Source organism: Carcharodon carcharias, chromosome 6 (assembly GCF_017639515.1).
Source record: "Carcharodon carcharias isolate sCarCar2 chromosome 6, sCarCar2.pri, whole genome shotgun sequence".
Classification (NCBI taxonomy): domain Eukaryota; kingdom Metazoa; phylum Chordata; class Chondrichthyes; order Lamniformes; family Lamnidae; genus Carcharodon; species Carcharodon carcharias.
In genome coordinates this window covers 16,579,364-16,602,764 of record NC_054472.1, presented here as the reverse complement: position 1 = coordinate 16,602,764, position 23,401 = coordinate 16,579,364, and the positions used below count along the sequence as shown (strand labels likewise).

Here is a 23,401-nt window from a genome sequence, read left to right as displayed (position 1 = left end):
TGGAGCCTTTCTCTGTCCCTCACCCTTAACTTCACTTAACAGGACCTTTTCCAGGTTCCTGTCCTTCCTTTGACTAAAAGGGCTGCTTGGGACTTCCTCCTGTTCCACTCCTCTGGATTCTTGGAGACTTTCTTCTTTAGCTTGGGACTGGCTATCTGTCCCCTTCGCTCCAGTCTCTCCCTAGCAGCTACTTTCAGCTAACTTTAGCTTGGAACTGGCTATATGTACTTCTAGGTTGCTTCTGCCTGGCAGCTGTTCCCAACAACACAAAAACTGCTGTTTCTAGTTTCTTCTGTGTGTGTCTGTGGTAGGGACTCGCCTCCCTGGACCCCTGTTGCTAGGCAATAGCCCAGTTGTTCTACTGTGTTTGCTTAACTTCTCTTACAGTCGTAAACCCTCATTAGAAATGCAGGTACCTTTTAAACTGAAACTAAAACTCAACTTCACCTTTTCTTAACACACACATACTGAAATACAAATCAAACATTAAAACTGAAACGCATTCCTAACACCCACAAACAGCAATATAACTTACTTGAATTATCTTTATTTCCTAACAATTAGTTTCAGGGACTTTAGCCTGAATTTTAATCCTTGAGTCGGCTAGTGGGAGTCAGGAGAATTTCTGGCTCAGCCCGCCTGCCTCTGGAGAAGGTGCCCGCAAGGTGCCCCTCATTGCCGATGGGTGGGGACTGACTGGAGTCAGGCCAGCCAACCTGGGCACAAGTTTGGAGGCAGCCATTGGAGATGGGTAGAAGGGCATAGCTTGGCATTGGAGGTATGAGGGGCCATAGGAGATGGATGGAGGGTCAAAACTTGGCATAGGGGCATGAGGGGCCATAGGGAGTGGGTGGGGGAAAGCCTTGGCATGGGCAACATCAGGAGGACCTTTTAAACTTACCTTCTAAAAGGTCCCCTTAGGCAGACTAGGGATCGCAACTCCTCTAAGGGGCAATAGATCATGACTCTTTAAAAACTTGGCCTGGCTCCATGAAAATTGTGGAGGGGTAGGACGTGTCTATCTCTGCAACAGAACCGACTGAGTCAAGAGTGCCAGATTCAGGCTTTTGATAGGAACCAGCCCGCACCCTTTAAAAGCATTCCCTAAAATCAGACAGCCAGGAATGGGGTTGGGAATCCTGTAATCGGGACCCACCCGCCAGTCTTGAAGGGCTCTAGAGTCATCCCTGCTCTGAAAATTCAGCCCTTTAAGAATGTTTCTGCCTTTCTGAAAATCCTATGATAACTTGGCCAACATAGCCATTGCTTCTGACTGCAACACAGCAAATTAGGGCCTACCTGTTGCTATGGCATTTGTGGGTGCTTAAAGATGTCTGCAATGCATTCTAGTGCTCAGTGGTGCAGCACTTATTTGCTCCTTCATTGGTTCATGGGACCGTGTGCACATTGAGAAGGGAAGGTTTTGTGGAGAGCAGAATTTCAAACAAATATACATTTTCTAAACTAGAGAGGCATTTTTGCCCTTTCGCCTCACTGAAGCAGGTTTTCAACTGCCCTTCCTGAACCCCAGGCATAAACTGATGCTTTAATCATTCTTTCATAGGTTGTGAGCATCACTTGCTAGGCCAGCATTTTGTTGCCCATCCCAAATTGCCCCTGAGAAGGTGATGGTGAGCTGCCTTCTTGAACCGCTGCAGTCCATATGGTATAGGTACACCCACAACGCTGTTAGGAAGAGAGTTCCAGGATTTGGCCCAGCGACGGTGAAGGAACGGCGATATATTTCCAAGTCAGGGTGTTGTGTGGCTTGGAGGGGAACTTGTCCTAATTCTTTTAGGTGCCCTTCTCCATAGAGGTGCTAGAGATTGCAGGTTTGGAAGGTGCTGTTGCAGGCGGCTTGGAGAGTTGCTGCAGGGTGTCATGTATATAGTACACACTGCTACCACTGAGGATCAGTGGTGGAGGGAGTGAATGTTGAAGGTGGTGGACAGTGTGTCAATCCATCAAGCTGCTTTGTCCTGGATGGTGTTGAGCTTTTTGAGTATTGTTGGAGCCACCCTCATCCAGGCAAGTGGAGAGTATTCCATCACACTCCTGACATGTGCCTTGTAGATGATGGACAGGCTTTGGGGAATCAGGAGATGAATTACTCACCACAGATTACCCAGCCTCTGACCTGCTCTTGCAATTATCTGGCTGGTCGAGTTCAGTTTCTGGTCAATGGTAAACCCCCAGGTTGTTAATTGTTGGGGATTCGGTGATGGTAATGCCATTGAAAGTCAAGAGGAGATGGTTAGATTCTCTCTTGCTGGATTTGTATGGCTTGAATGTTACTTGCCACCTATCAGCCCAAGCCTGAATGTTGTGCAGGTCTTGCTGCATGTGGGTATGTTGTACGCGTTATAGTAAGCGCTTGATTTTAATATCAATGGAAGTGAGAATGAAGCAGTTTGGATAACACAAATCAAGTGTCACAACCGTCTAAATTGAAGATCTATCCCATTGTGTGTGACATGTATTTTAACACTGCACACATTTTGGCCATAGTCATTGCCCACCTCTAGTTGCTGTGAGCAGATGGTGAGCCTCCCTCTAGAACCACAGTCCAAATGATGTGCCCTCACAGGAATTAAATAGTCCAATATATTAAACCTGCCGGATTTTGTGCTTACCAGCTTAAGTGTTTGGCTATTTTGAGGTGGCAAAAGGTTAAATTATCATGATGAATACATCAATCACTCTTTGTTTTTGTCCAGTGCTTCACTTATATAACACATGCAGTTGCCAACAAATAGTTAACCAGTTTAGAAGGAGCCCACATTTATTTTTTTTATCACTTACAGGGTTTAAGAGGAGAGCCAGGATTTTCAGGCCAGCCCGGCTCTATTGGGATTCCTGGACCAAAGGGAAACAAGGTAGGGATTTACATCCATGACTCGGCTAAATATGAAATTCTCATCCTGTTCCAACTTTCACTCTACCATCTGAATAATGCATTTATTTAAACTTGAACAAAGCCCAAAACTTCACCAAATCAAGAGTATATTGATTTTGGCCTACAACGTCTTTGCTAACAAAAGCTGTTCCTCAACTGAAATGATAATGTTCTACAACAAAAAAAAATGTTAATGTTTCTAAAACTTGTAATAAATCAGTATCTTAGTTTTACCATTAAATGTTTTGGACTTAACATTTTCAACAAATATTATTTTATATAATAATACTTTGCAGGGTGAACCAGGAAACCCAGGAAAGAAAGGAAGCCAGGTAATAATTTATTCAGTTATACAGGGCATTGGTGAGACCGCATCTCAAATACTATGTGCAGATTTGAGGAGGTTTACTAGATTGATATCTGGAATGAGCAGCTTGTCTTATGAGGAAAGGTTAGACAGGTTGGGCTTGTTTCCACTGGAGTTTAGAAGAGTAAGGGGTGACTTGATAGGAGTTTATAAGATCCTGAACAGTATTGACCAGGTGGATGTGGAAAGGATGTTTCCCCTTGTGGTGAGTCCAGAACTAGGAGGGCACTGTTTTAAAATTAGGAGTCATCCTTTTAGGACTGAGATGAGGAGACATTTTTTCTCTCAGAGGGTATGCATCTTTGGAACTCTCTGCCTCAGAAAGTGGTGGAGGCAGGGTCATTGAATATTTTTAAGGCGGAGGTAGATAAATTCTTGTTAGGCAAGGGAATCAAAGGTTCTCAGGCAGTAGATGGGAATGTGGAATTCAAAACACAAATAGATCAGCCATGATCTTACTGAATGGTGGAGCAGGCTGTAGATGCCAAATGGCCTAGTTCTGCTTCTATTTCATATGTTTGTATGTACTTCCTTTCCCACTTTTGTTTTAAATAATGCCATTGGCATTTGGTTCTTATAAGTGAGACAGTTCTTGAGCACTGGAGAAAAGTAGAATGATGCAGCATAGAAGGAAACCCTTCACCCCATCATGCCCATGCTGGGTCCATTAAGAGCTAGTCAATTAATCCCACTCCCCATAGACCTGCAATTTTTTTCACCACTTCAAATATCTATCCAGTTCCCCCTTGAATGTTATTATTGAATATGCTTCCATGACCCTTTCAGGCGTTCCAGATCATAACTCTGCATTTTTAAAAAAACAACTCCTCATCTCATCTGTGGTTCTTTTGCCAATTGTCTTAAATCCATGTCTAGTGGTTGGTGACCACCACCCCCCCTCCCCCACCCCTTGCCACTGGAAACAGTTTGCTTTATTTGCGCTATCAAAACCATTCATGATTATGTTCAAATATCCTGGTAACTCACTACATAACAGAATTCTCCTCTTAATTTTCTCTGCTGTAAGGAGAAAAACCCCAGCTTCTTCAGTCTTTCTATATAATTGAACTCTTACATCTCCAGTACCATTCGAGCAAATCTCTTCTTCACCCTCTACAAGGCTTTGACATCCTTTCTAAAGTGCGGTGCCCAGGATTGATCACAATACTCCAATTGGACTCCAACCAGCTGGGGCTTAGCCAATGTTTTTCTAAATATTCAATGTAACTTCCTTGCTTTTGTGTTATATGCTTCCATTAATGAAGCCACGGACTATGTATGCTTTTTTAAACAGCCTTCTTAACTTCGCCTGCCACTCTCAAAGCCCATGTCTCTCCGTTCCTGAACCCCAAACTCAATAACAATCAGTTCAATTAAACACAGTAGAAACAAACTAACGGCTAAAATATTACAAAGCTGTAATACTAAACGATTCCATTGGCATTGCTATTATAGTTATAAAACCAGCTGAGCCCAAAGCTGGTGTTGGAATTCTGTGATACATCATGCAAACTAGTCACTAATTTTGTTTAAAAACATATTCAAGCTTTCATTTTCAATGTGGAACAGAATCTTCCACTATCATCTTAAGCTTTGCCATTCACATTGGAGCAGGCCACTATCAAAATCATATTTTGCTACAGTTAAACTGGTAAGACACGTTAAGATGGAGATACTCATTTTGCAGGTCTTTTCACATGACCAGAGACAAAATGTAATAATTGTTACTTAGTATGTTGCCAGGAAATTTTCTAATCTAAATATGTATTATGATTTGCGATGTGGAACGTGGAAAGACAGAAGGTTGCACATAGCACGCTCTCATCATCTTCCCTTGCTCATGAGATAAGATGACTCCAGTAATTGTGGCGTGTTCTGTTCAACCCCAAGCTTGTTGCAGGTGACACATTAATTTTCTCCAGCAGTAGTTTTAAAACTGTTACCTTTATCACCAAATATGGAACTGCAGTATATTTAAGTAAGGTGAAAAGCACTGCTCATAGAACCATAAATTGGTTACAGTACAGAAAGAGGCCATTTGGCCTGTCCTCAGCATGCCAGCGCTGTCTGCAGGAGCAACTTGGCTACCCTCACTCCCCTGCCTTTTCCCCACAGCCCTGTAAATCTTCTCTCTTCATATAATTATCCACCTCTCCTTTAAAAGCCATGATTGATCCTGCCTCTACACCCTCTCAGGCAGCGGATTCCAGATCCTAACCAGTCGCTGCATTAAGAAGTTTTTTTCCTCGTGTCGCCATTTCTTCTTTCGCAATCACTTAAATCAATGTCATCTAGTTCTTGATCCTTCCACCAACGGGAACAGTTTCTCCCTATCTACATTGTCCAGACTTTGAACACTTCCATCAAATCTCTTCTTAATCTTCTCTACTCCAAGGAGAACAGCCCCAGCTTTCCCAATCTATCCCTGTAACTAAGGCTCCTCATCCCTGGAACCATTCTCGCGAATCTTTTTCTGCCCCCTGTCTAATACCCTTGCACACCTTTGTAGCAGATAAGTTATTTATTGTTTGTGGCGTAGGATTGATTTTAGATGTAACACTGGCTGGAACATTTAGGCGAGTCGTCGGTTTCAACGAAAGCTCACCAAGACAGGGTGAAACCTGTGGGGTTAGCAGTTTTTATGTGATGAAATTGTATATCTATTCTTTATTAACTGGTTTGAGTTTGATTATGTATAAGGGATGATTCCATGATCTGACGTTGCTAACAGGGAGTGGGATTCGTAGGGAAGGTATGCTTCCATGTAACATTATATCGATTTTGTCGTTTAGGCTGAGAAAGGAAAAGAAGGACCCCCTGGATCGCCAGGGCCACAGGTAATCAATAAAACGTTTGCACACACGGAATATGAAATACATATGTCATCATTTGCAAATGTAATTCACTTTCTTCCAAGTGTTTCACCAGTAACCTGCTGTGTTCACATTTCCTCAGGGAACTATTGGTGCCAAAGGAACAAAAGGAGAGGTAATTGTCTGCGAGATTTCAAGAAACAAAGTTGAATTCTCAATTTATTCTGCTTCCTAATCTCTTTTTACCAAAACAGCTCTCCCTTGTCAACGCAGTAATATAAGGGTAGATGTTCCCTTCAAGGGGACTTTGACCAGCCAGCCAGCAACACAACTAGTCCCAGTGGGAGGAGCCTGCTTCAATTCGGGGGCAGACGGGTGTGAGGGACAGTTTCTCTCTATCTACATTGTCCAGACTTTGAACACTTCCATCAAATCTCTTCTTAATCTTCTCTACTCCAAGGAGAACAGCCCTAGCTTTCCCAATCTATCCCTGTAACTAAGGCTCCTCATCCCTGGAACCATTCTCGTGAATCTTTTTCTGCCCCCTGTCTAATACCCTTGCACACCTTTGTAGCAGATAAGTTATTTATTGTTTGTGGCGTAGGATTGATTTTAGATGTAACACTGGCTGGAACATTTAGGCGAGCCTAGGGATGCTCAACTCCAGAGGGTTGTGGCTGCTCAGTTGGTGAGTATTGATTGACTTTTGGATATGATGGAAATCCAGGGATATGAGGTTAGGATGGCAGAGTGGAGTTGAGGTAGAAGATCAGCCATGACCTTATTGAATGGCAGAGCAGGCTCAAGAGGCTGTATGGCCTACTCCTTGTGATATATCTTCATATGTAACATATGCATTTTTCTTTTATGTAACTTAGAAAGGTAATGCGGGTTTGTCTGGTGAGAGGGGAACTGATGGCAAGAATGGAGAGCCTGGCCTAATGGGCCCAATAGGACCACGTGGACCTTCAGGCCAGGAAGGCCCGTATGGACTGCCTGGTGTTCCTGGACTTCCTGGGAAACCTGTAGGTGTAATTAGAATACCACTCCTACGATTTGTTTTTCAATGTGCATAATATGTGCCCATAACACTGTATAATAACACGTTTGCTCTATTAAGGCAAAGCCTGTCACGGATGAACGAGTAATGAAACTCTGCACTGACATGCTTCGCAGTGAGTACTTATAATTACAGTTTCACTTTTCGAAATAACATTGTTAGAGCTTTCACGATATGAATACAGTAGGAGTCTTGCTGCACTTGTATAGAGTCTTGGTGAGACGTCACCTGGGGTAATGTGCACAGTTTTGGTCCCTTTATCTAAGGAAGGATATACTTGTCTTAGAGGGAGTACAATGGGGGTTCACCAGATTAATCCCTGGGATGGCGGGATTGTTTTATGAGGAGAGATTGAGGAGACTGGGTTTGTATTCCCTGGAATTTCGAAGAAAACTTTAAAAATTCCTACAGGGCGTGACAGGCTGGATGTAGGTAAGATGTTTCCCCTGGCTAGTGGCTAAAACCAGGGGATATAAACTCAGGATAAGGGGTAGGCCATTTAAGACTGAGATGGGAAGGAATTTCTTCAGTCAGAGGGTGGTGAATCTTTGGAATTCTGTACCCCAGAGGGCTGTGGAATCTCAATCACTGAACATGTTCAAGACAAATCGATGGAGAGCTGGCATGGACTTGGTGGACTGAGTGGCCTCCTGGGTTGTAATGACTCTAAGGGCGGAAATTTCCGTGCCTGCTGGCGCTGGGAGTTGGGCGTCATGGCGGGCGTGAACAGACAATATGGCGAGAAGGCCAAAGGTCAGTTTCATGCCATCATGAAAAACGTTTTCAACCGTGCACTGCGCCCGTCAATGGCGGGCCACGTTTGCCACTGTCAGACGCCGGGAACTTAATTGTAATACATCTGCATGTCATTTTAAGCCCAGCTCACTGGAATCATCGCCCCGCACTGGATCATCCGAGCACGTCAGCGTCATTACAGGCCAACGTGTTTCACAACAGCATTTATAAGGTGTGCACATGGCGGGCTGCACCACGAGGGGAACTCAGAGGTGAGTGAAACTGTAACGTTGCGCAGCGCTCGCAAGGGTCGCCCATTAGGCTTCAAGGTCGAGGCGCCGCACATTCAGGCGAGCCCACAGGCGGGTCGCTTTTTCCCGGCTGGCTGACAGTGCGGTGCAGGGGCAAAGGCTGCCCTGTGATTGAGGCGAGTGCAAAAGCACATGCAGCGATGGGGTAGGGGGGAAGGGGGGTGGGGGGAGGGAAGTGGCCAATGCATTAGGGAAGGAAACCTTGTGTACAGTGACCATGCCTCTGCAGCTGAGACAGTTCAAGCTACATTGACATGCTTGGAGTCGGGCCACTAGCTTATCTGCCCACTCAAGCAACGCAGAGGCGTGAAATTGTCACCAAGTGCTCCAGAGCTTTTCACCCTTCCGGCACAGACTGCAAACTAATAAGCGTTTTAATGCACCGCAGACCAATTGGACGACTGGGCATGTTGTACAATCTCCTTGCGAAAGCTGGTCATGGAGCACACACTGGTGGAGGGTCACAGCCATTTGCAATGTCATCATCCCGGTTTGGACCAGTCTCCCCCGTGGTTCAAGCTAACAGCGCAGCCTTGCAGTGTGGGTTAGGAGAACACCGTGCCTGAGCTGACAGCAGAGCATGCAGTCCAGTGGGCAAAGCTGCTGCCAATCAGTCAGGTGGAGTGGGGCGGAGGTGAGTGGGTTTCAGGCAGCCATGCAGCGCACTAATCTCTGGTCTTCTAAGTGGTGACCAGCACTCTCTGGGATGCATTAAGCGGCCTTCAGACTTAACCAAGAATGGTTCTTCAAACACTCAAGCTGACTCTCTCTCTCTCTTTCATCCTACAGGATGAGTACATCAGGATCATGGAGCCTGGTGACCTAGCTGTATGCCTCGTGACATACAGAGAGCGGAGATGAAGGAGAAGAGGGCGACAGAGGCGTCTGGGCAGAGGGAGGAGCAGCACCTTCAGGAAGAAGGGGTGGCTGGGGCTCCCACTCACGCCACTGAAGAGCCACAGTGAACCATCGCTGGTCGGTGCCTAGTGACACCCAGGGTCTGTAGACACCACCTTTCATTCCTGCAGGTGACCGAGAACCAGTGTCACCAAAGACTGAGCATATCCAGGGAACTGGTCAGTCACATCTGCCACCTGCTGCAGGATTTGACAGCACAAGGACACGGAGGGCATCCACTGCCAGTGGCCATGAAAGTGACCACGGCACTCAATTTCTACACCAGTGGCACCTTTCAGGGCTCCACAGGTGACCTTTGTGGGATATCGCAAGCCTCCACCCACCAGTGCACCATTGTGGTCACGGACACCATCTTCGCAAAGGGACACAGCTTTGTGCATTTCGCCCGGACCGGGAAAGCCAGGATGCAAGAGTGCTGGGATTTGCCCAGATCTCGGTTTTCCTGCAGGTGCAGGGTGCCATTGACTGCACTCACGTGGCGCTCAGATCACCGTGGCAACAAGCGGTCAACCACATCATCCTGCTTCGGCCCTTAGGTGGCTATCCTCTTTTGCAGGGCATTGGCACTGATCACCACAGCCACCACCTCCCAAGCCAGATTGGTGATGTTGCTGCCCTCCCTGTGGCCAGAGTGGGGTAGAGGACATTACGGCGGGCCTCCTCAGTGTCCAAAAGGCATTCCAGGGACGGCATCACTGAATCGGGCGGCTACAGTCTTCTTGCCTTTCAGGCCTTGCCTTCTGTGCAGCATTCCTGGGCTGAAGGACTAAGAAGTGTGCACGCGGCTGCACTTTAAATATGACGCCTGGCATGAGGAAGTGGTGAGGTGATGGCGTGGCAAGCGATTGAGAGCCCGCCGTCAAAACGGCATGTTTCCCAGGAATGCATAATTAAAGTGACAGGATTGGGATGGTACAGTGCGAAAACCTGCCTTTGTGGCCAGCAGGTAAAATGTTCTTTTACCCACCTGCTACCACACTTAGTGCAAATCTGGGACGATTCCGCCCTGGGGCTCTTATAAACCTCTCAAACATGGGTTGGTACAAGTTCTATTGAACGTTTCTACGTTTTTATTTTTCATTATGAAGTGTGTGCCCTGCAGACCAAATCAAAAAGCAGTGCACTGATCACAAAGGGCATTAACATAACCATCTTCCATTCTGGGTAGGGAACAATAGGCACACAGGGTGGCGTGGCGGCACAGTGCTTTCGATCTCTAGTGTGGCACCACACGTTAATAAGGTGCTAATTTTTATGTTCCTCATTCCCCTGTTCATTAATTTGAGCAGAAGCAAGATGTTTCTCCTGGGGGAGGTAGATTGTATTACCCCCATTCAACCACATATCCTTCCTAGTTACAGATTACATTGGAGTGTCGTTGAAGCGTGGAATCACATTGCCTGTTTGCCCCTTTCCATTGGAAAATGGGGAGCGCTTCTGGACTGTTTTTGGATATCTATATATTTCTGTTGTAGATTTATCTACGTTGTTGAATGTTGTCAACAAAGGAGCTCATAACATCAGAGTTCAATCCTCTCCTTGCTCGTTGCCAGTAGATTCCCCACAGGGGTAACAGTGCAGGATCTGGAATCCTGACTTTATTTTTGACCTCCTTAGGTCTGTACCACAAATTCTAGGGCCTCATCGCCATCTTGCTTGAAGTCTATTGTGCCAAAAGAGGGCCTGACATATTTTTGCAGAATAATAACCTGCAGTCAGAAGTTTTAGGAAAGAGCCATTTTATATTGTGTCAGGTGTGGATTCGTTGGTAGAACTCTCACCTGAGTCACAAAGTTCCAAGTTCAAGACCCACTAGGGGGTTTGAGCACAAAAATCAAGGCTGACAACTCCTATGCAGTACTGAGGAAGTACTGCACTGTTGGAGGTGCCGTTTCTCAGCTGAGGTGTTAAGCTAAGGCCCCATCTGCCTGCTCAGATGGATGTAAGAGATCTTGTTTTGAAGAAGAACAGAGGAGCTATGCTCAGTGTTCCTGATCAATATTTATCCTTCAATCAACATCACAAAACCAGATTATCTGGCCATTATCACATTGCTGTTTTTGGGAGTTTGCTGTCTGCAAATTGGTTGCTGTGTTTCCTGCATTGCAACAATGACTACACTTCAAACGCATTTCATTGACTATAAAGCGTTTTGAGACATCTAATGGTTATGAAAAGCACTATATAAATGCAAGTTGTTACAGCCACATGAGGGTAAAAGTGAATCCCCTATTGTACCACTCCAAATCTGACTGTAACAGGGTTTTTATGTGAATTTAGCGAAGATGTGCTTTGCCAATACTGCAGGAGTCCCACTTTGTATGCCTTCAAACTTTAATGAATTAGCCAGGTAGGTTTTCCGAGTTTAAACAAAGGACAAGGTAAGTTGTTGACCCTACTTCCCAAATTTTAAAGAAACTGGGTAAATCACAACCACCATTCAAAAGTCACACTCAGTCTCTGGGCCCACAGTCACACTAGTATGGATGGCAGGATAGAGGATAACTTAAGGGATTTTTACAGTTTGTCAAGAAGATAAAACAAAGAAATACATATGGGTAACTGTTCCCTGGCTGGTCTCGTGCAATGATTCTACGTTGTGGCTGTTTTATTCACTTGCCTTCCTGGGTGTAGTATGGAGCAGATTTCCACATTTTATTCCCAAAAGATCTGAGTTTGCAGTAGATTTCTCTTCCGAGGATGGCTACTTTGCAAACCCAGGCGCAACACTTTTGAGAGAGAGTGAGTGAAAACAGCTTCCTTGCTGCTCTTCAGTATAGAATTCTGACCTAACCTTGTCAGTTCTGGCTTGTTAAAACAGTTTTTAAAAGCCCAGCTATCTGTATATTCCAGAGGAATTTGATTACTATGTCTGCTGTAGTCATTATTTAGTAGAACAGGTAATCAGATTCTAATGTCTCATCTCAGAAACTTTTGACAATTTTCAAGATAGTGTGAACACCAACAGGAGATGGGGTCTTTCATTCTCCTTGGTGGGAGGCTATGGAAAGGCTTGGGGGTGCCTGTTCCCTTTTCATCCCACTTGGGCGGAATGTAAGTTGTATATTCTGGCTGACTAGCGATCTTCTATTTTCTTAAAGTGGGGGGGTGGTTTTGGTGGTGGTTACAGTTTATTGTTCTTTTAAGCAGCCAGCAAAGGAAGAATTAAGAATTGTATCTTCTTATATAAAAAGCACATCCTCGCAACAAAGTCCATCAGCTTTTTTATTTATTATACAGCTCAGTTGCCATCACTACTTCAAAGCATGAGACCCAGTTGTCAATGTGAAGGATTTAAAGGAACACCTGGACAACCTGGAATGCCAGGACAGCAGGGACAACGAGGATTACCCGGCTACCCAGGCAGATCAGCCAGACGAGGATACCGAGGTCTACCTGGTATGCCTGGATTACCAGGAATGAAAGGTACAATAAAGCAATGTTAATTCAGAAAACATTTCCTACGGGGCTCAGATCCCAATACAAGTAGTCCCATATGAAAGTACAAAATAGGAGAAAGTGGGCCATATGGCCCCTTGAGCATGCTCCGCCATTCAATAAGATCATGGCTAATCTGTTTGTGTTTCGAGTTCTACATTCCCATCTACCCCCAATAACCTTTGATTCCCATGCCTAACAAGAATCTGTGTACCTCTGCCTTAAAAATATTCAGTGACCCTGCTTCCACCGCCTACCCAGACAAAGAGTTCCAAGGTCCTGCACAACCTTCAGAGAAAAAAATTTCTCCTCATCTCTGTCCTAAAAAGGGAACCCCTAATTTTAAAACAGTGCCCCCTATTTCTGGACTCACCCTCAAGAGGAAACATCCTTTCCACATCCACCTTGTCAAGACCATTCAGGGCTTTATATACTTGAGTCAAGTCACCCCTCACGCTTCTAAACTCCAGTGGAAACAAGCCCAGCCTGTCCAACCTTTCCTCATAAGACAACCCGCTCATTCCAGGCATTAATCTAGTAAACCTCCTCTGAACTGCCTCCAGCACATTTACATCCTTCCTTCAATAAGGAGACCAAAACTGCTTATAGTATTTGAGTTGTGGCCTCACCAATGCCCTGTATAACTGAAACATACCATCCTTATTTTTATTTCTGTCTATTGCATCCGCTGCTCCCAATACAGTCTCCTCTACATTGGGGAGGCCAAACACAGACTGGGTGACCGCTTTGTGGAACAGCTCCGGTCTGTCCGCAAGCGTGACCCATACCTTCCAGTCGCTTGTCATTTCAACACTCCATCCTGCCCTCATGTCCATCCTTGGCCTGCTGCAATGTTTCAGTGAAGCCCAACACAAACTGGAGGAACAGCACCTCATCTTCCACTTAGGCACTTTACAACCTTCCGGACTGAATATTGACAACTTCAGACCATGAACTCTCTCCTCCATCCTCACCCACTTTTTTTCATCCCCTTTCTTCTGCATTCATTTCTATTTTTTACCCACTTGGTTTATTTTTATGTTTATTCATTTATCCATAGTTTTAACACCTTTTTATCCCATTTTCTATCCTTTATTTCTCCCCCCCACCCCATCCCCTACAGGGCCATCTATTACTTGATCCATGTTGTTCTTTCACACAATGCTATTCTTGTTCTGCTATTATCACATTCTGCTTTCTTATCTTTATACCACTATTAGCACCTTATTTTTTTAGCACTAACTGCTACCATTAACAATCCCTTTGTCCTTTAGTTCATGACATCTTCGTCAATCCCTCCTTTGTCCCCACCTATCGCAGGCCTTCTATCCAGCTCTACCTGCTCGATCTCTCTCTCTCTCTCTCTTTCTCTCTCCTCCCCACTAAACAGTATAAATTTCATCACATTTCCACTTCTGTTCAGCTCTGAAGAAGGGTCAGATGGCCTCAAAATGTTAACTTTGTTTTTTTTTCTCTCTCCACAGATGCTGTTAGACCTGCTGAGTTTTTCCAGCATTTTCTGTTTTTGATCCCTATTTTGATGTTCAATTCCTCTCCTAATAAAGGATAGCATTCCATTCGCCTTCTTGATTACATGCTGGCTTTATAACTAATTAGTGGTGACTAAAAAAATTGTAGTAACAGATTCAATATTAATTTTCAAAATGGAATTGGATGTATACTTGCAGGGAGAAAAGGTTGTAGGGCCATGGGGAAGGAGCAGTGAGGTAAGGGAGGAGATTGCAGGGGCTCTGACACTAATTTTCAAATCCTCTCTGGCCACAGGAGAGGTGCCAGAGGACTGGAGGACAGCAAATGTGATACCATTATTCAAGAAGGGTAGTAGGGATAAACCAGGTAACTACAGGCCAGTGAGTCCAACATCACTGGTAGAGAAACTATTGGAAAAAATTCTGAGGGACATGATTAATCTCCACTTGGAGAGGCAGGGATTTATCAGGGATAGTCAGCATGGCTTTGTCTGGGGGAGATCATGCCTAACAAATTTGATTGAATTTTTTGACGAGGTGACTAGCTGTGTAGATGAGGGTAGTTCAGTTGATGTAGTCTACATAGACATCAGTAAGGTTTTTGACAAGGTCCTGCATGGGAGAATGGTCAAGAAGGTAAGAGCCCATGGGATCCAGGGCAATTTGGTAAATTGGATCCAGAATTGGCTTAGTGGCTGGAGGGTGATGGTCGAAGGTTGTTTCTGTGATTGGAAGCCTGTGATGAGTGGTGTACAGCAGGGATCAGTGCTGAGATCCTTGCTGTTTGTAGTGTACATTAATGATTTAGATGTGAATATAGTAGGTATGATTAGTAAGTTCACAGATGACATGAAAATTGGTGGTGCCGTAAATAGTGAGGAGGAAAGCCTTAGATTAGAGGACGATATAGGTCGACTGATAAGATAGGCAGAGCAGCAGCAAATGGAATTTAATCATGAGAAGTGTGAGGTGATGGATTTTGGGAGGACTTACACATCAAGGGAATACACAATGAATAATAGGCCCTAGGAAGTACAGAGGATCAAAGGGATCTTGGTATACATGTTCATAGATCCCTGAAGGCAGCAGCACAGGTGATTAAGCAGGCATATGGGATACTTGCCTTTATTAGCCGAGGCAGAGAATTTAAGAGGAGGGAGGTTATGCTGGAGCTCTGTAAAATGCTAGTTAGGCCACAGCTGGAGTACTGTGTGCAGTTCTGGTTGCCACACTATAGAAAGGATGTGATTGCACTAGAGAGAGTGCAGAAGAGATTCACTAGGATGTTGCCTGGACTGGAGCATTTCAGCTATGAAGAGAGACTGGATAAGCTAGGGTTGTTTTCCTTAGAGTAGAGAAGGCTGAAGGGGGACCTGATAGAGGTGTACAAAATTATGAGTGGCATAGATAGGGTAGATTGGAAGAAACTTTTTCCACTTAGCAGAGGTGTCATTAACAAGGGGGGCATAGATTTAAGGTAAGGGGCAGGAGGTTTAGAGGGGATTTGAGGAAAAACTTTTTCACCTAGAGGGTGGTTGGAATTTGGAACACACTGCCTGAGGTGGTGGTAGAGGCAGGAACCCTCACAACGTTTAAGAAGTATTTAGATGAACACTTGAAACACCATAGCATACAGGGCTATGGGCCAAGTGCTGGAAAATGGGATTAGAATAGATAGGTGCTTGATGGCTGGCATGGACACAATGGGCCGAAGGGCCTGTTTCTGTGCTGTATAACTCTATGACTCTGAGCAAGAGAGCAGGGAAATACTGTTATTTTGTTTTAAAGGAACATTGGTCTCGAAATTTGATTTGCTACACAAGTTTTCCAGGCGCAAAGCAATTGCCTACAGTAACTGGTGTGGTGGATGACTGCGCATTCAGTACCATTTTGGTAGAGGCAAAAATAGAGGTGTCCAAGGCCCCTGCCTGAAATGAGTGCTAGGCCCTTTGTGTAGAGCCTAACAGTTGTTTCAAGACTCCTTCTCAGGGCTAGTAATGACTGCTGTAGGGTAATCAAGTTTACTTATGGTCAAAATGACTGTCCTTTAAAGGGGAGGCTGCAATCAAAATGATGTGCTTTTTAAAAAAAATATTTGCTTGAACGTCAAGCCAAAGACTGGCCCCAATTCAGCACTACCCTGGTTATTTCCATCCTCGCTCCCAGTCATATTCATCGCTCTCCCAGGATACAGAGGCCTGAAATTGAAATCACCTTTACTGTCAAATTGTCTGTAATCACCAGACAGACATTTGTAACTTGCCGATATCTTGTAAATAAGACACGAGGCCCAATATCAGGTGTGCCTTGGGCCAAATCTATCCTGGCGCAAGAAACATTCTAATTTCTAGGCAATCGCCTTCCTTAACCTGTACCGGGATAGGAAGGAACTGTAGTGTTGGGATGGGCTCCACCTGATCCAGGCTGTCACCAGGATCCTGGTGAAAAGGATAAATGGGGTAGACATAAGGACTTTAAACTAGTGAATGGGGGCTGGGGGCTGTGGGGGGGAAGGCTCAAGTGGAAAAGGTAGTTTTTACCCTTATGAGGCCAGAGCTCTACTTGCCAAAAAAAAAACCTAAGGAAACTAAGTAAGTAAAGGCCAACAAGAGTAAATGGGAAAAAAAACATATAATAATGTAAATAGTAAGCCCTGGGAAACAGAGACACAAAGAACAGCAAAGGTTGACAGAACAGTTGGTAATTAAGGGCTATACGAGCTGGGAGCATGAAATGAAATTTGCAAAGGATTTCAAAATCAACAGAAAACACTTTTCAATTATGTTAGGAGAAAGAGGATGATTTAGGCAGAGTAATCTGGACTTTTAAAACTAACAGTGATGATATTATAAATGAAAATGAGGAAAAGACGGACATGTTAAATAATTACTTTGCATCAGTATTTATTGTAGAGGAAGGAGGATAACAATCTGGAAATCCCAAGGAATTTGGGATGGGGCTCACCAAAATTAACATAAGCAAATTAACACTAATGAAGAAAATAATGGCATGAAAAATGTGGCAAGTTTCTAAGTCCAGTTGCTTTTCACTCACAGGGTTTCAAAGGAAGTAGATGAGGCCATTGTAGATGCTCTAAGATCTTCAAAAGTTCTCTTGATTCAAGTATTGTTCCTTTAGGTTAAAAAATTGCACATGGTTCTGTACCTAAGACAAGTGAGAGAGACCACCCAGGGAATTATAGACCAGTTAGTGTAACATCAAGAGTCTATAATTAACAATGGGGGCCAATTGGCTAGATAGCTAGCATGTGGTTCACCAAGTATTCTTATAGGCAGATGTGACTAATGATCTAATGGTGTCCCACAACAATCTGTGTTGGGCCCTCAATAATAATCATGTTTATTAATGACTTAGATGATGGGTTGGAAAGTCACATATCCAAATTTGAAGGTAACACAAAGTTGGGCAGCATTGTAATCTGTGTAGATGGAAGCATAAAATTACAAAGAGATATTAATAGATAAAGTGAATGGAGAAAACTGGATTTCAGTGTAGGCAAATATGAGGTCATCCACTTTAGAGATGAAAAGCATAGATTTAAAGCGATTTCTAAATGGTCAAAAGTTAGAAACAGTGGAGGTCCAAAGGTACTTGGGGTCCAGGTAAATAGATCATTAAAATATCATGAACAGGTACAGAAAATAATCAAAAGGGCTAAGGGAATGTTGAGTTTATATCTACAGGATTAGATTTCAAGGGGATACAGCTATACAAAGCTCTGATTAGACCACACCTGTATACCATGAGCATTTCTGGACACTACACCTAAGGAAGGATATATTGGCTTTGAAGAGTTAGTGCAGGATAGTTTGCTAGAATAATACCAGACCACAAGTGTTAAATTACAAGGAGAGATTACACAGGCTAGGGTTGTATTTTGTGGAATTTAGAAGACTAAAGGGTAATACGAAGGGTAGTTTTCAAGATATTAGTGAGAACAGATAAGGTAGATAGAGTGAAACTACACTGGTTTGGGAGTCTAGGACAAGGGCCCATAGTCTAAAAATTACAGCCACTTTTTTCAGGAGTGAAATTAGGAAAGTCTTTTACAGACGTTTGATATTCTCTTCGCCTAACAACATTTGATGCTAGGTCAATTCTTAATGTTAACTTATGCTAAGTCAATTCTTAATGTTAAATTGAGATTGAAAGATTGTTGTTAACCAAATGTATTGAGGCATATAGGGAAAAGGAGTTAGGTCACAGATCAGACATGATCTCATTGAATGTCAGCAGACTAGGGGTTAAATGCCTCTGCCTGTTCCCAATTTCCTACGCTTCTATTACTCATTATCATTTTATTATATATGAAGTATATTTTGGCAAGTAGATTAGGTGTAACCAATGCAACACTGTGAAACTAAACTCTGAAGATTATCACTGAATTTTGAAGTGTTATTTTATGCCAGTTTGCTACAATAACTCTCAATGTTTATCAACAGAAAATGCTGAAAAAACTCAGCAGGTCTGGCAGCACCTGTGGAGAGAGAAACAGAGTTAACGTTTCAAGTCAAGAAGAGTCCTACGGACTCGAAATGTTGACTGTTTTTCTCCACAGATGCTGCCAGACCTACTGAGTTTTTCCGGTATTTTCTGTTTCTAATTTCAGATTTCCAACATCCACAGTATTTCGCTTTTATTTCGTTATGTCACTGTTTATCAATGTTTTTAGGCGATCAGGGACCAAAAGGAGCCAAAGGTATGAAAGGTGAAGAGCATCCAGGGTTACCTGGCCCACCTGGTCAAGCAGGTGAGATGTAGAAAAACCTGAAACAATTAAGAAAATACATATAAGATGATGGAGTGTGCTACTGTGCCAACATATTACATCTAGTGTTGGTACAAAGTCTAATTTTGCACATGGTGAATTCCTAACCTTGGCAAAGTAGCCAGTGAAGCTTAGACAATTCACCACTCAAACATAGAGGCAAAATCAGAAAGTCAGGCACTCTTGACAGCCAGTTTTAATGTGATATTGTCAGTCTTTGAAACATGTCAATCTACCAATGTCCCCTCCAGTTACATTCACATTATAACTGTAGTTTCCTAAAGCAAAGCAGTTTTGTGTCACTGTTGCAATAATGCAATGTGAATCCAAAACCAGGGCCCAATCTAACAGTCAATTGAAGAGGGGTGAGATTTTCCATGAAGGATAACTTGATTTCATTTTGCTTTGGAGCCAGTTTTTTTGCCTTAATATAAAACTTACAGTCTACCTGGGGGAATTTCCAAAGGGTTCTGCTACTCATTCACTGTAGCTTCGGTAGAAGAGCCTCAGAAACCCTGGCTTTAGTCCTGCTTTATAGAAAAGAAATATTTGCCTCTCTGAAGTTTAAGCAAATCCATGGCTTGAATGCAGGAAGATCCATACTAAACGTGAAGGAAGATTCAAACTAACTCAAAGGTCCACATGGTACTGATTGAAAAATGAAAGTGTTAGTAGATCCATTGTTTGCGGTTGATTGGACTATTTCATATTCTCCAGTACTTCAGAATCCTTGAGCAGGATTTTCCTCCCGTCGGGGGCGAAGTTGAATGGTGAGCACGCACAAGCGCTCCTCCGATGCAGTGCCATTTTACATGGGCAGGCCAATTAAGGCCCACCCAGCGCGATGTCCACATGGAAGCGCTATGTGGTCCCTGTGCGGGTGGCGGGGCAGAATCCCTAAATCCGAGAGTGCGCTCTTTCGTGCATGCGCACAAAAGAGCGCATTCATCTCCCTGAGGCTAAATGCTGCCTCAGGGAGATCAGCTCTACTCTCAAAAATATTAAAAATAAAAAAAAAAATCCCTGACATGTCACCTCATGTGACACTGTCACACGAGTTGGGACATGTCCATCATTTTTACAAAAACTTTCATAAAATTTTAAAAAACCTACATGAAACCTCATCCCGCCGGTGGATGAGGTTTCATGCTTTTTCTAGTTCCCGCCGGGGCTCCTGGCCTGTCCGCCAACCTTAAGGTTGGACGGGCAGGTCCATTAATTAGCTAAATGACACTGTCAATGGCCTCAGTTGGCCATTGACAGGTCGGCGGGCACGCAGCTGATTTTGCTGCGCCCCCGCCGACCAGAAAATTTAAATGGGGCGCAGTGACGTCGGGAGTTCTGCCTGACATCACCATGCGTCATTTTACGCATCGGCGAGCGGACCCCCCCACCCCTGCTCGCTGACGGGAAAATCCTGCCCCTTCTTTCATTCCACCACACCAATATAACAATTATAACAGAATAAAAATAACTGATAATCTGTTGCCACAGAGAATCCAAAGTTATCACATTCCAGCAAATGTTTTTTAAGCAGGCCTGTTTGTACTTCCAATGTTTTGGCAGAATTATTGATTTAAATGGACAGAACGAAAACATTTTTGAGCCATGTTTCTGCACTCCTTGTTATTTTTCAGGTAGTGTTTCGCCACCTGAATTGTAGTTTCAGCTTTTACTTGCAGTATTATTTTTTTCCCCCAATCTTTAACTAAAGTTTAATCTATTTTTCCTGTGATTTTTGCCTTAGTTGTAGTTGAATCATTAACAACATCACAGAGAAACTGTGCAGAAATTCTTCTTAAGAGCATTCTAAAGGAGGAAGGTTCTTAACGGAGACAGGATTTGTAAAACATCTCCCACGGTATCGGGATCGATATTATCAAAAGACCTGCTATTGTGCCTAACTGCTTGTATACCCTTTTTGAGACACTGTTATCATTAGGAATACTTATCCCATTGCAATCTTTCATGTTTTAAGTGGTAGAAAATGAAATAAGACATGAGTAAGAAATCAGAAGGCACCATAGTTGGATTGGTCACACTCGCCAAACTATATCTGTCAAAATTCCCAGCAAAGATGTATTAGCTCAAATGACCCCCTTATGTCCTACATTACTCTATGGTATCTACAGTCTCTGGGATACCTACCTAGTATGACTGTAGGAACTAGCTTCATAGGTTTGGGGTTAGCAAGAAGCTGGTGGCATGTGGGAAAGTCACTGAATTAGTAATCCAGAAGACAGGCTAATGCTCTGGAGATGTGGGTTCAAATCAGCAGCTGGTGGAATTTTAATTCCATTAATAAACTGGTGACCCTGAAACTATCATTGATTGTCATAAAAACCCATGTGATTCACTAATGTCCATTAGGGAAGGAAATCTGCCATCCTTACCTGGTCTGGTCTACATGTGACTCCAGACTCTCAGCAATGTGGTTGACTCTTGACCGTCCTCTGAAATGGTCTAGCAAGCCACTCAGATGAAAAGCAATTAGGGATATGCAACAAATGCTGGCCTTGCCAGTGACACCCACATCCCACGAAATAAATAAATTTTGAAAAAAAGGATCCAGTTGGTGCATCTTACTATCAGCTGCAAAAACACCTGCAGCAAAAGACTGACAATGTCAGTGCCAGGCAAAGCTACCAATAGCCTGACCTTGTCTGGCTCTGTGTACTTGGCATCATCTGCATAATCAGTCAACGTACTGCCAACAAATATGAGGATGTGTGGAACAACAGACTGATGTATCAATCGTAAGCATAGCCAATTATTTCAACCATCAATAGGAGCATTGTGTGGTTACTCAATGTTCCGTAGTACACATTAGCAGCATATAGCGAAACATCAGCAAGGAGGATAGCCGGTCCTTTAGGCAGCCCACCCGATAATCCATCGTTAACTGGACAGAAATGCTGAGGGCTGCATAACAGCCAGAAGCAACAAAAAGCAAAACATTAGCCCTTTTATATCTGACATACATAACATACTCAATAATCACAGGTTTGCTACAGCGCAGGAGAAACACATAGCACTAGAATAGAAAATAGGAAGTTAATAGGTGGAGTCAGAGTAAGGGAGAAAATAATGGGGTCTAAATCAGGGTTACAGTGCACGTATGTGAATGCACAGAGAATGATAACTTAATATTTGACTGTAATTCTAGGTCTACCAGGATTACCAGGTCCGACTGGTCATGGATTGCCAGGAGTGGATGGGGAACCAGGAAGGAATGGAGCACCCGGCAGTCCAGGAAAGCGCGGAGCACCAGGAATGCCTGGAGTGTGTGATATATCGAGCTGTTATAATTCCTATAATAGTGGCCGAAATCCTTTTAATAAAGGACCAAACCTCTGAAGGTCATATACGGTTCAATGTCAGCTGGGAGCTGAATCCTGTCATGTCATCTCAAGTCTCTTTCACTTGCTGCCAAATAAGAGGAACTGGTTCTCAGGAAGAAACCAATTGGCGCATGAACCAGTGGCTGCTTATTACAGGTTTCAGTCTGTTATCTTGGTTTGCTACTGATTTTGGAATACTTCAGTACAAACATTTTAAACTCACCGCGTGCTGTGCATGTATGTTTATCCCCTACAGTTTTTTAAAATAAATTTTGATAACAGCTTTACTATTGTCTCTGTAAATAGTTCTTGCAGAAAGAAAAGATTGGTTCATACATGGATTTTCAGGGGTAATTTCCAATTTGGCAGCCTCATTAATAACCTGATCGCTTGCCTATTTTAGAACCTGCCTTTTATATATTCATCCCATTGAAATCAACAGGAAGGAAAGTTAGGTGGGTGGTCCATCAGATTACCAATGGGACTGAGAAGCTGCAAGTGACACCCATTGTCTTGACCTTTCCTCTTGAATATTTTACCGAGTTGAGTTTATCAATCCATTCTTACACATATTAATTTCTGCTATACAATTCTTTTTGATATCTAAGCCTTTCAAATCTTTAGTTGTCTTGTAGGGTTGAGTTGGTAAGTACACCATGCATTTTGTCACCAACTGTTTAATATTTTTACCCACTGAAGTTCACAAGAGTAAATCTAGAACCTTTAACTAATGTTGAATGGGACAATAGCTGGGGCACTAAAATTAGCTTCAGTGCCCATAGCTAGCCAGGGGAGAACATCAGAATTCCCACTTCTACTGAACAGACTTGAGGGGCTGAATGGCCTATCCCTGTTCCTATGATCTTACTATCCAGTGATCCTTGCTGGAAAGTAAACATGTGCATAACTGTCAGGTAAGGACAGGATGGGGCTCAACTGTGTGATCCATTGTGTAAAACTCACTGAAATATCAAAAAGGGGCACTAGTAAAAGATACCGGAGGGCTGACAATGTCTAGTTGCAATTGACAACTGTACCAAATATGAACCGACCATTGTGCCAACTTCAACAAAGAATGATAATTGAGGCAAATGCATTTTTAACCCAATTTGTTTTGTCACCATATTTCATTGAATCATACAGCACAGAAGGAGGCCATTGGGTCCATTGTGCTCATGTTGTCACTTTGAAAGCTATCCAACTCCCCACCCTTTCCTTCATGCAGCAAAATAGTGCCATGATA

General features: G+C 43.5%; 1 protein-coding gene across 1 annotated transcript in view; it reads left to right on the top strand.

Annotated features, from left to right (window-relative positions):
- The window catches only part of LOC121279225 (collagen alpha-1(XXI) chain-like), a 182,488-nt gene extending 160,053 nt beyond the window's left edge, over positions 1-22,435 (top strand). Inside the window, exons 22-30 of the mRNA XM_041190265.1 lie at positions 2,805-2,876; positions 3,193-3,228; positions 6,056-6,100; positions 6,219-6,251; positions 6,955-7,101; positions 7,197-7,251; positions 12,341-12,526; positions 18,722-18,799; positions 21,984-22,435. Of these exons, the coding sequence (XP_041046199.1) occupies positions 2,805-2,876; positions 3,193-3,228; positions 6,056-6,100; positions 6,219-6,251; positions 6,955-7,101; positions 7,197-7,251; positions 12,341-12,526; positions 18,722-18,799; positions 21,984-22,174 (843 nt within the window). The 3' untranslated portion in view covers positions 22,175-22,435. The remainder of the gene's footprint in view (positions 1-2,804; positions 2,877-3,192; positions 3,229-6,055; positions 6,101-6,218; positions 6,252-6,954; positions 7,102-7,196; positions 7,252-12,340; positions 12,527-18,721; positions 18,800-21,983) is intronic.
- Positions 22,436-23,401: the final 966 nt, after the last annotated feature.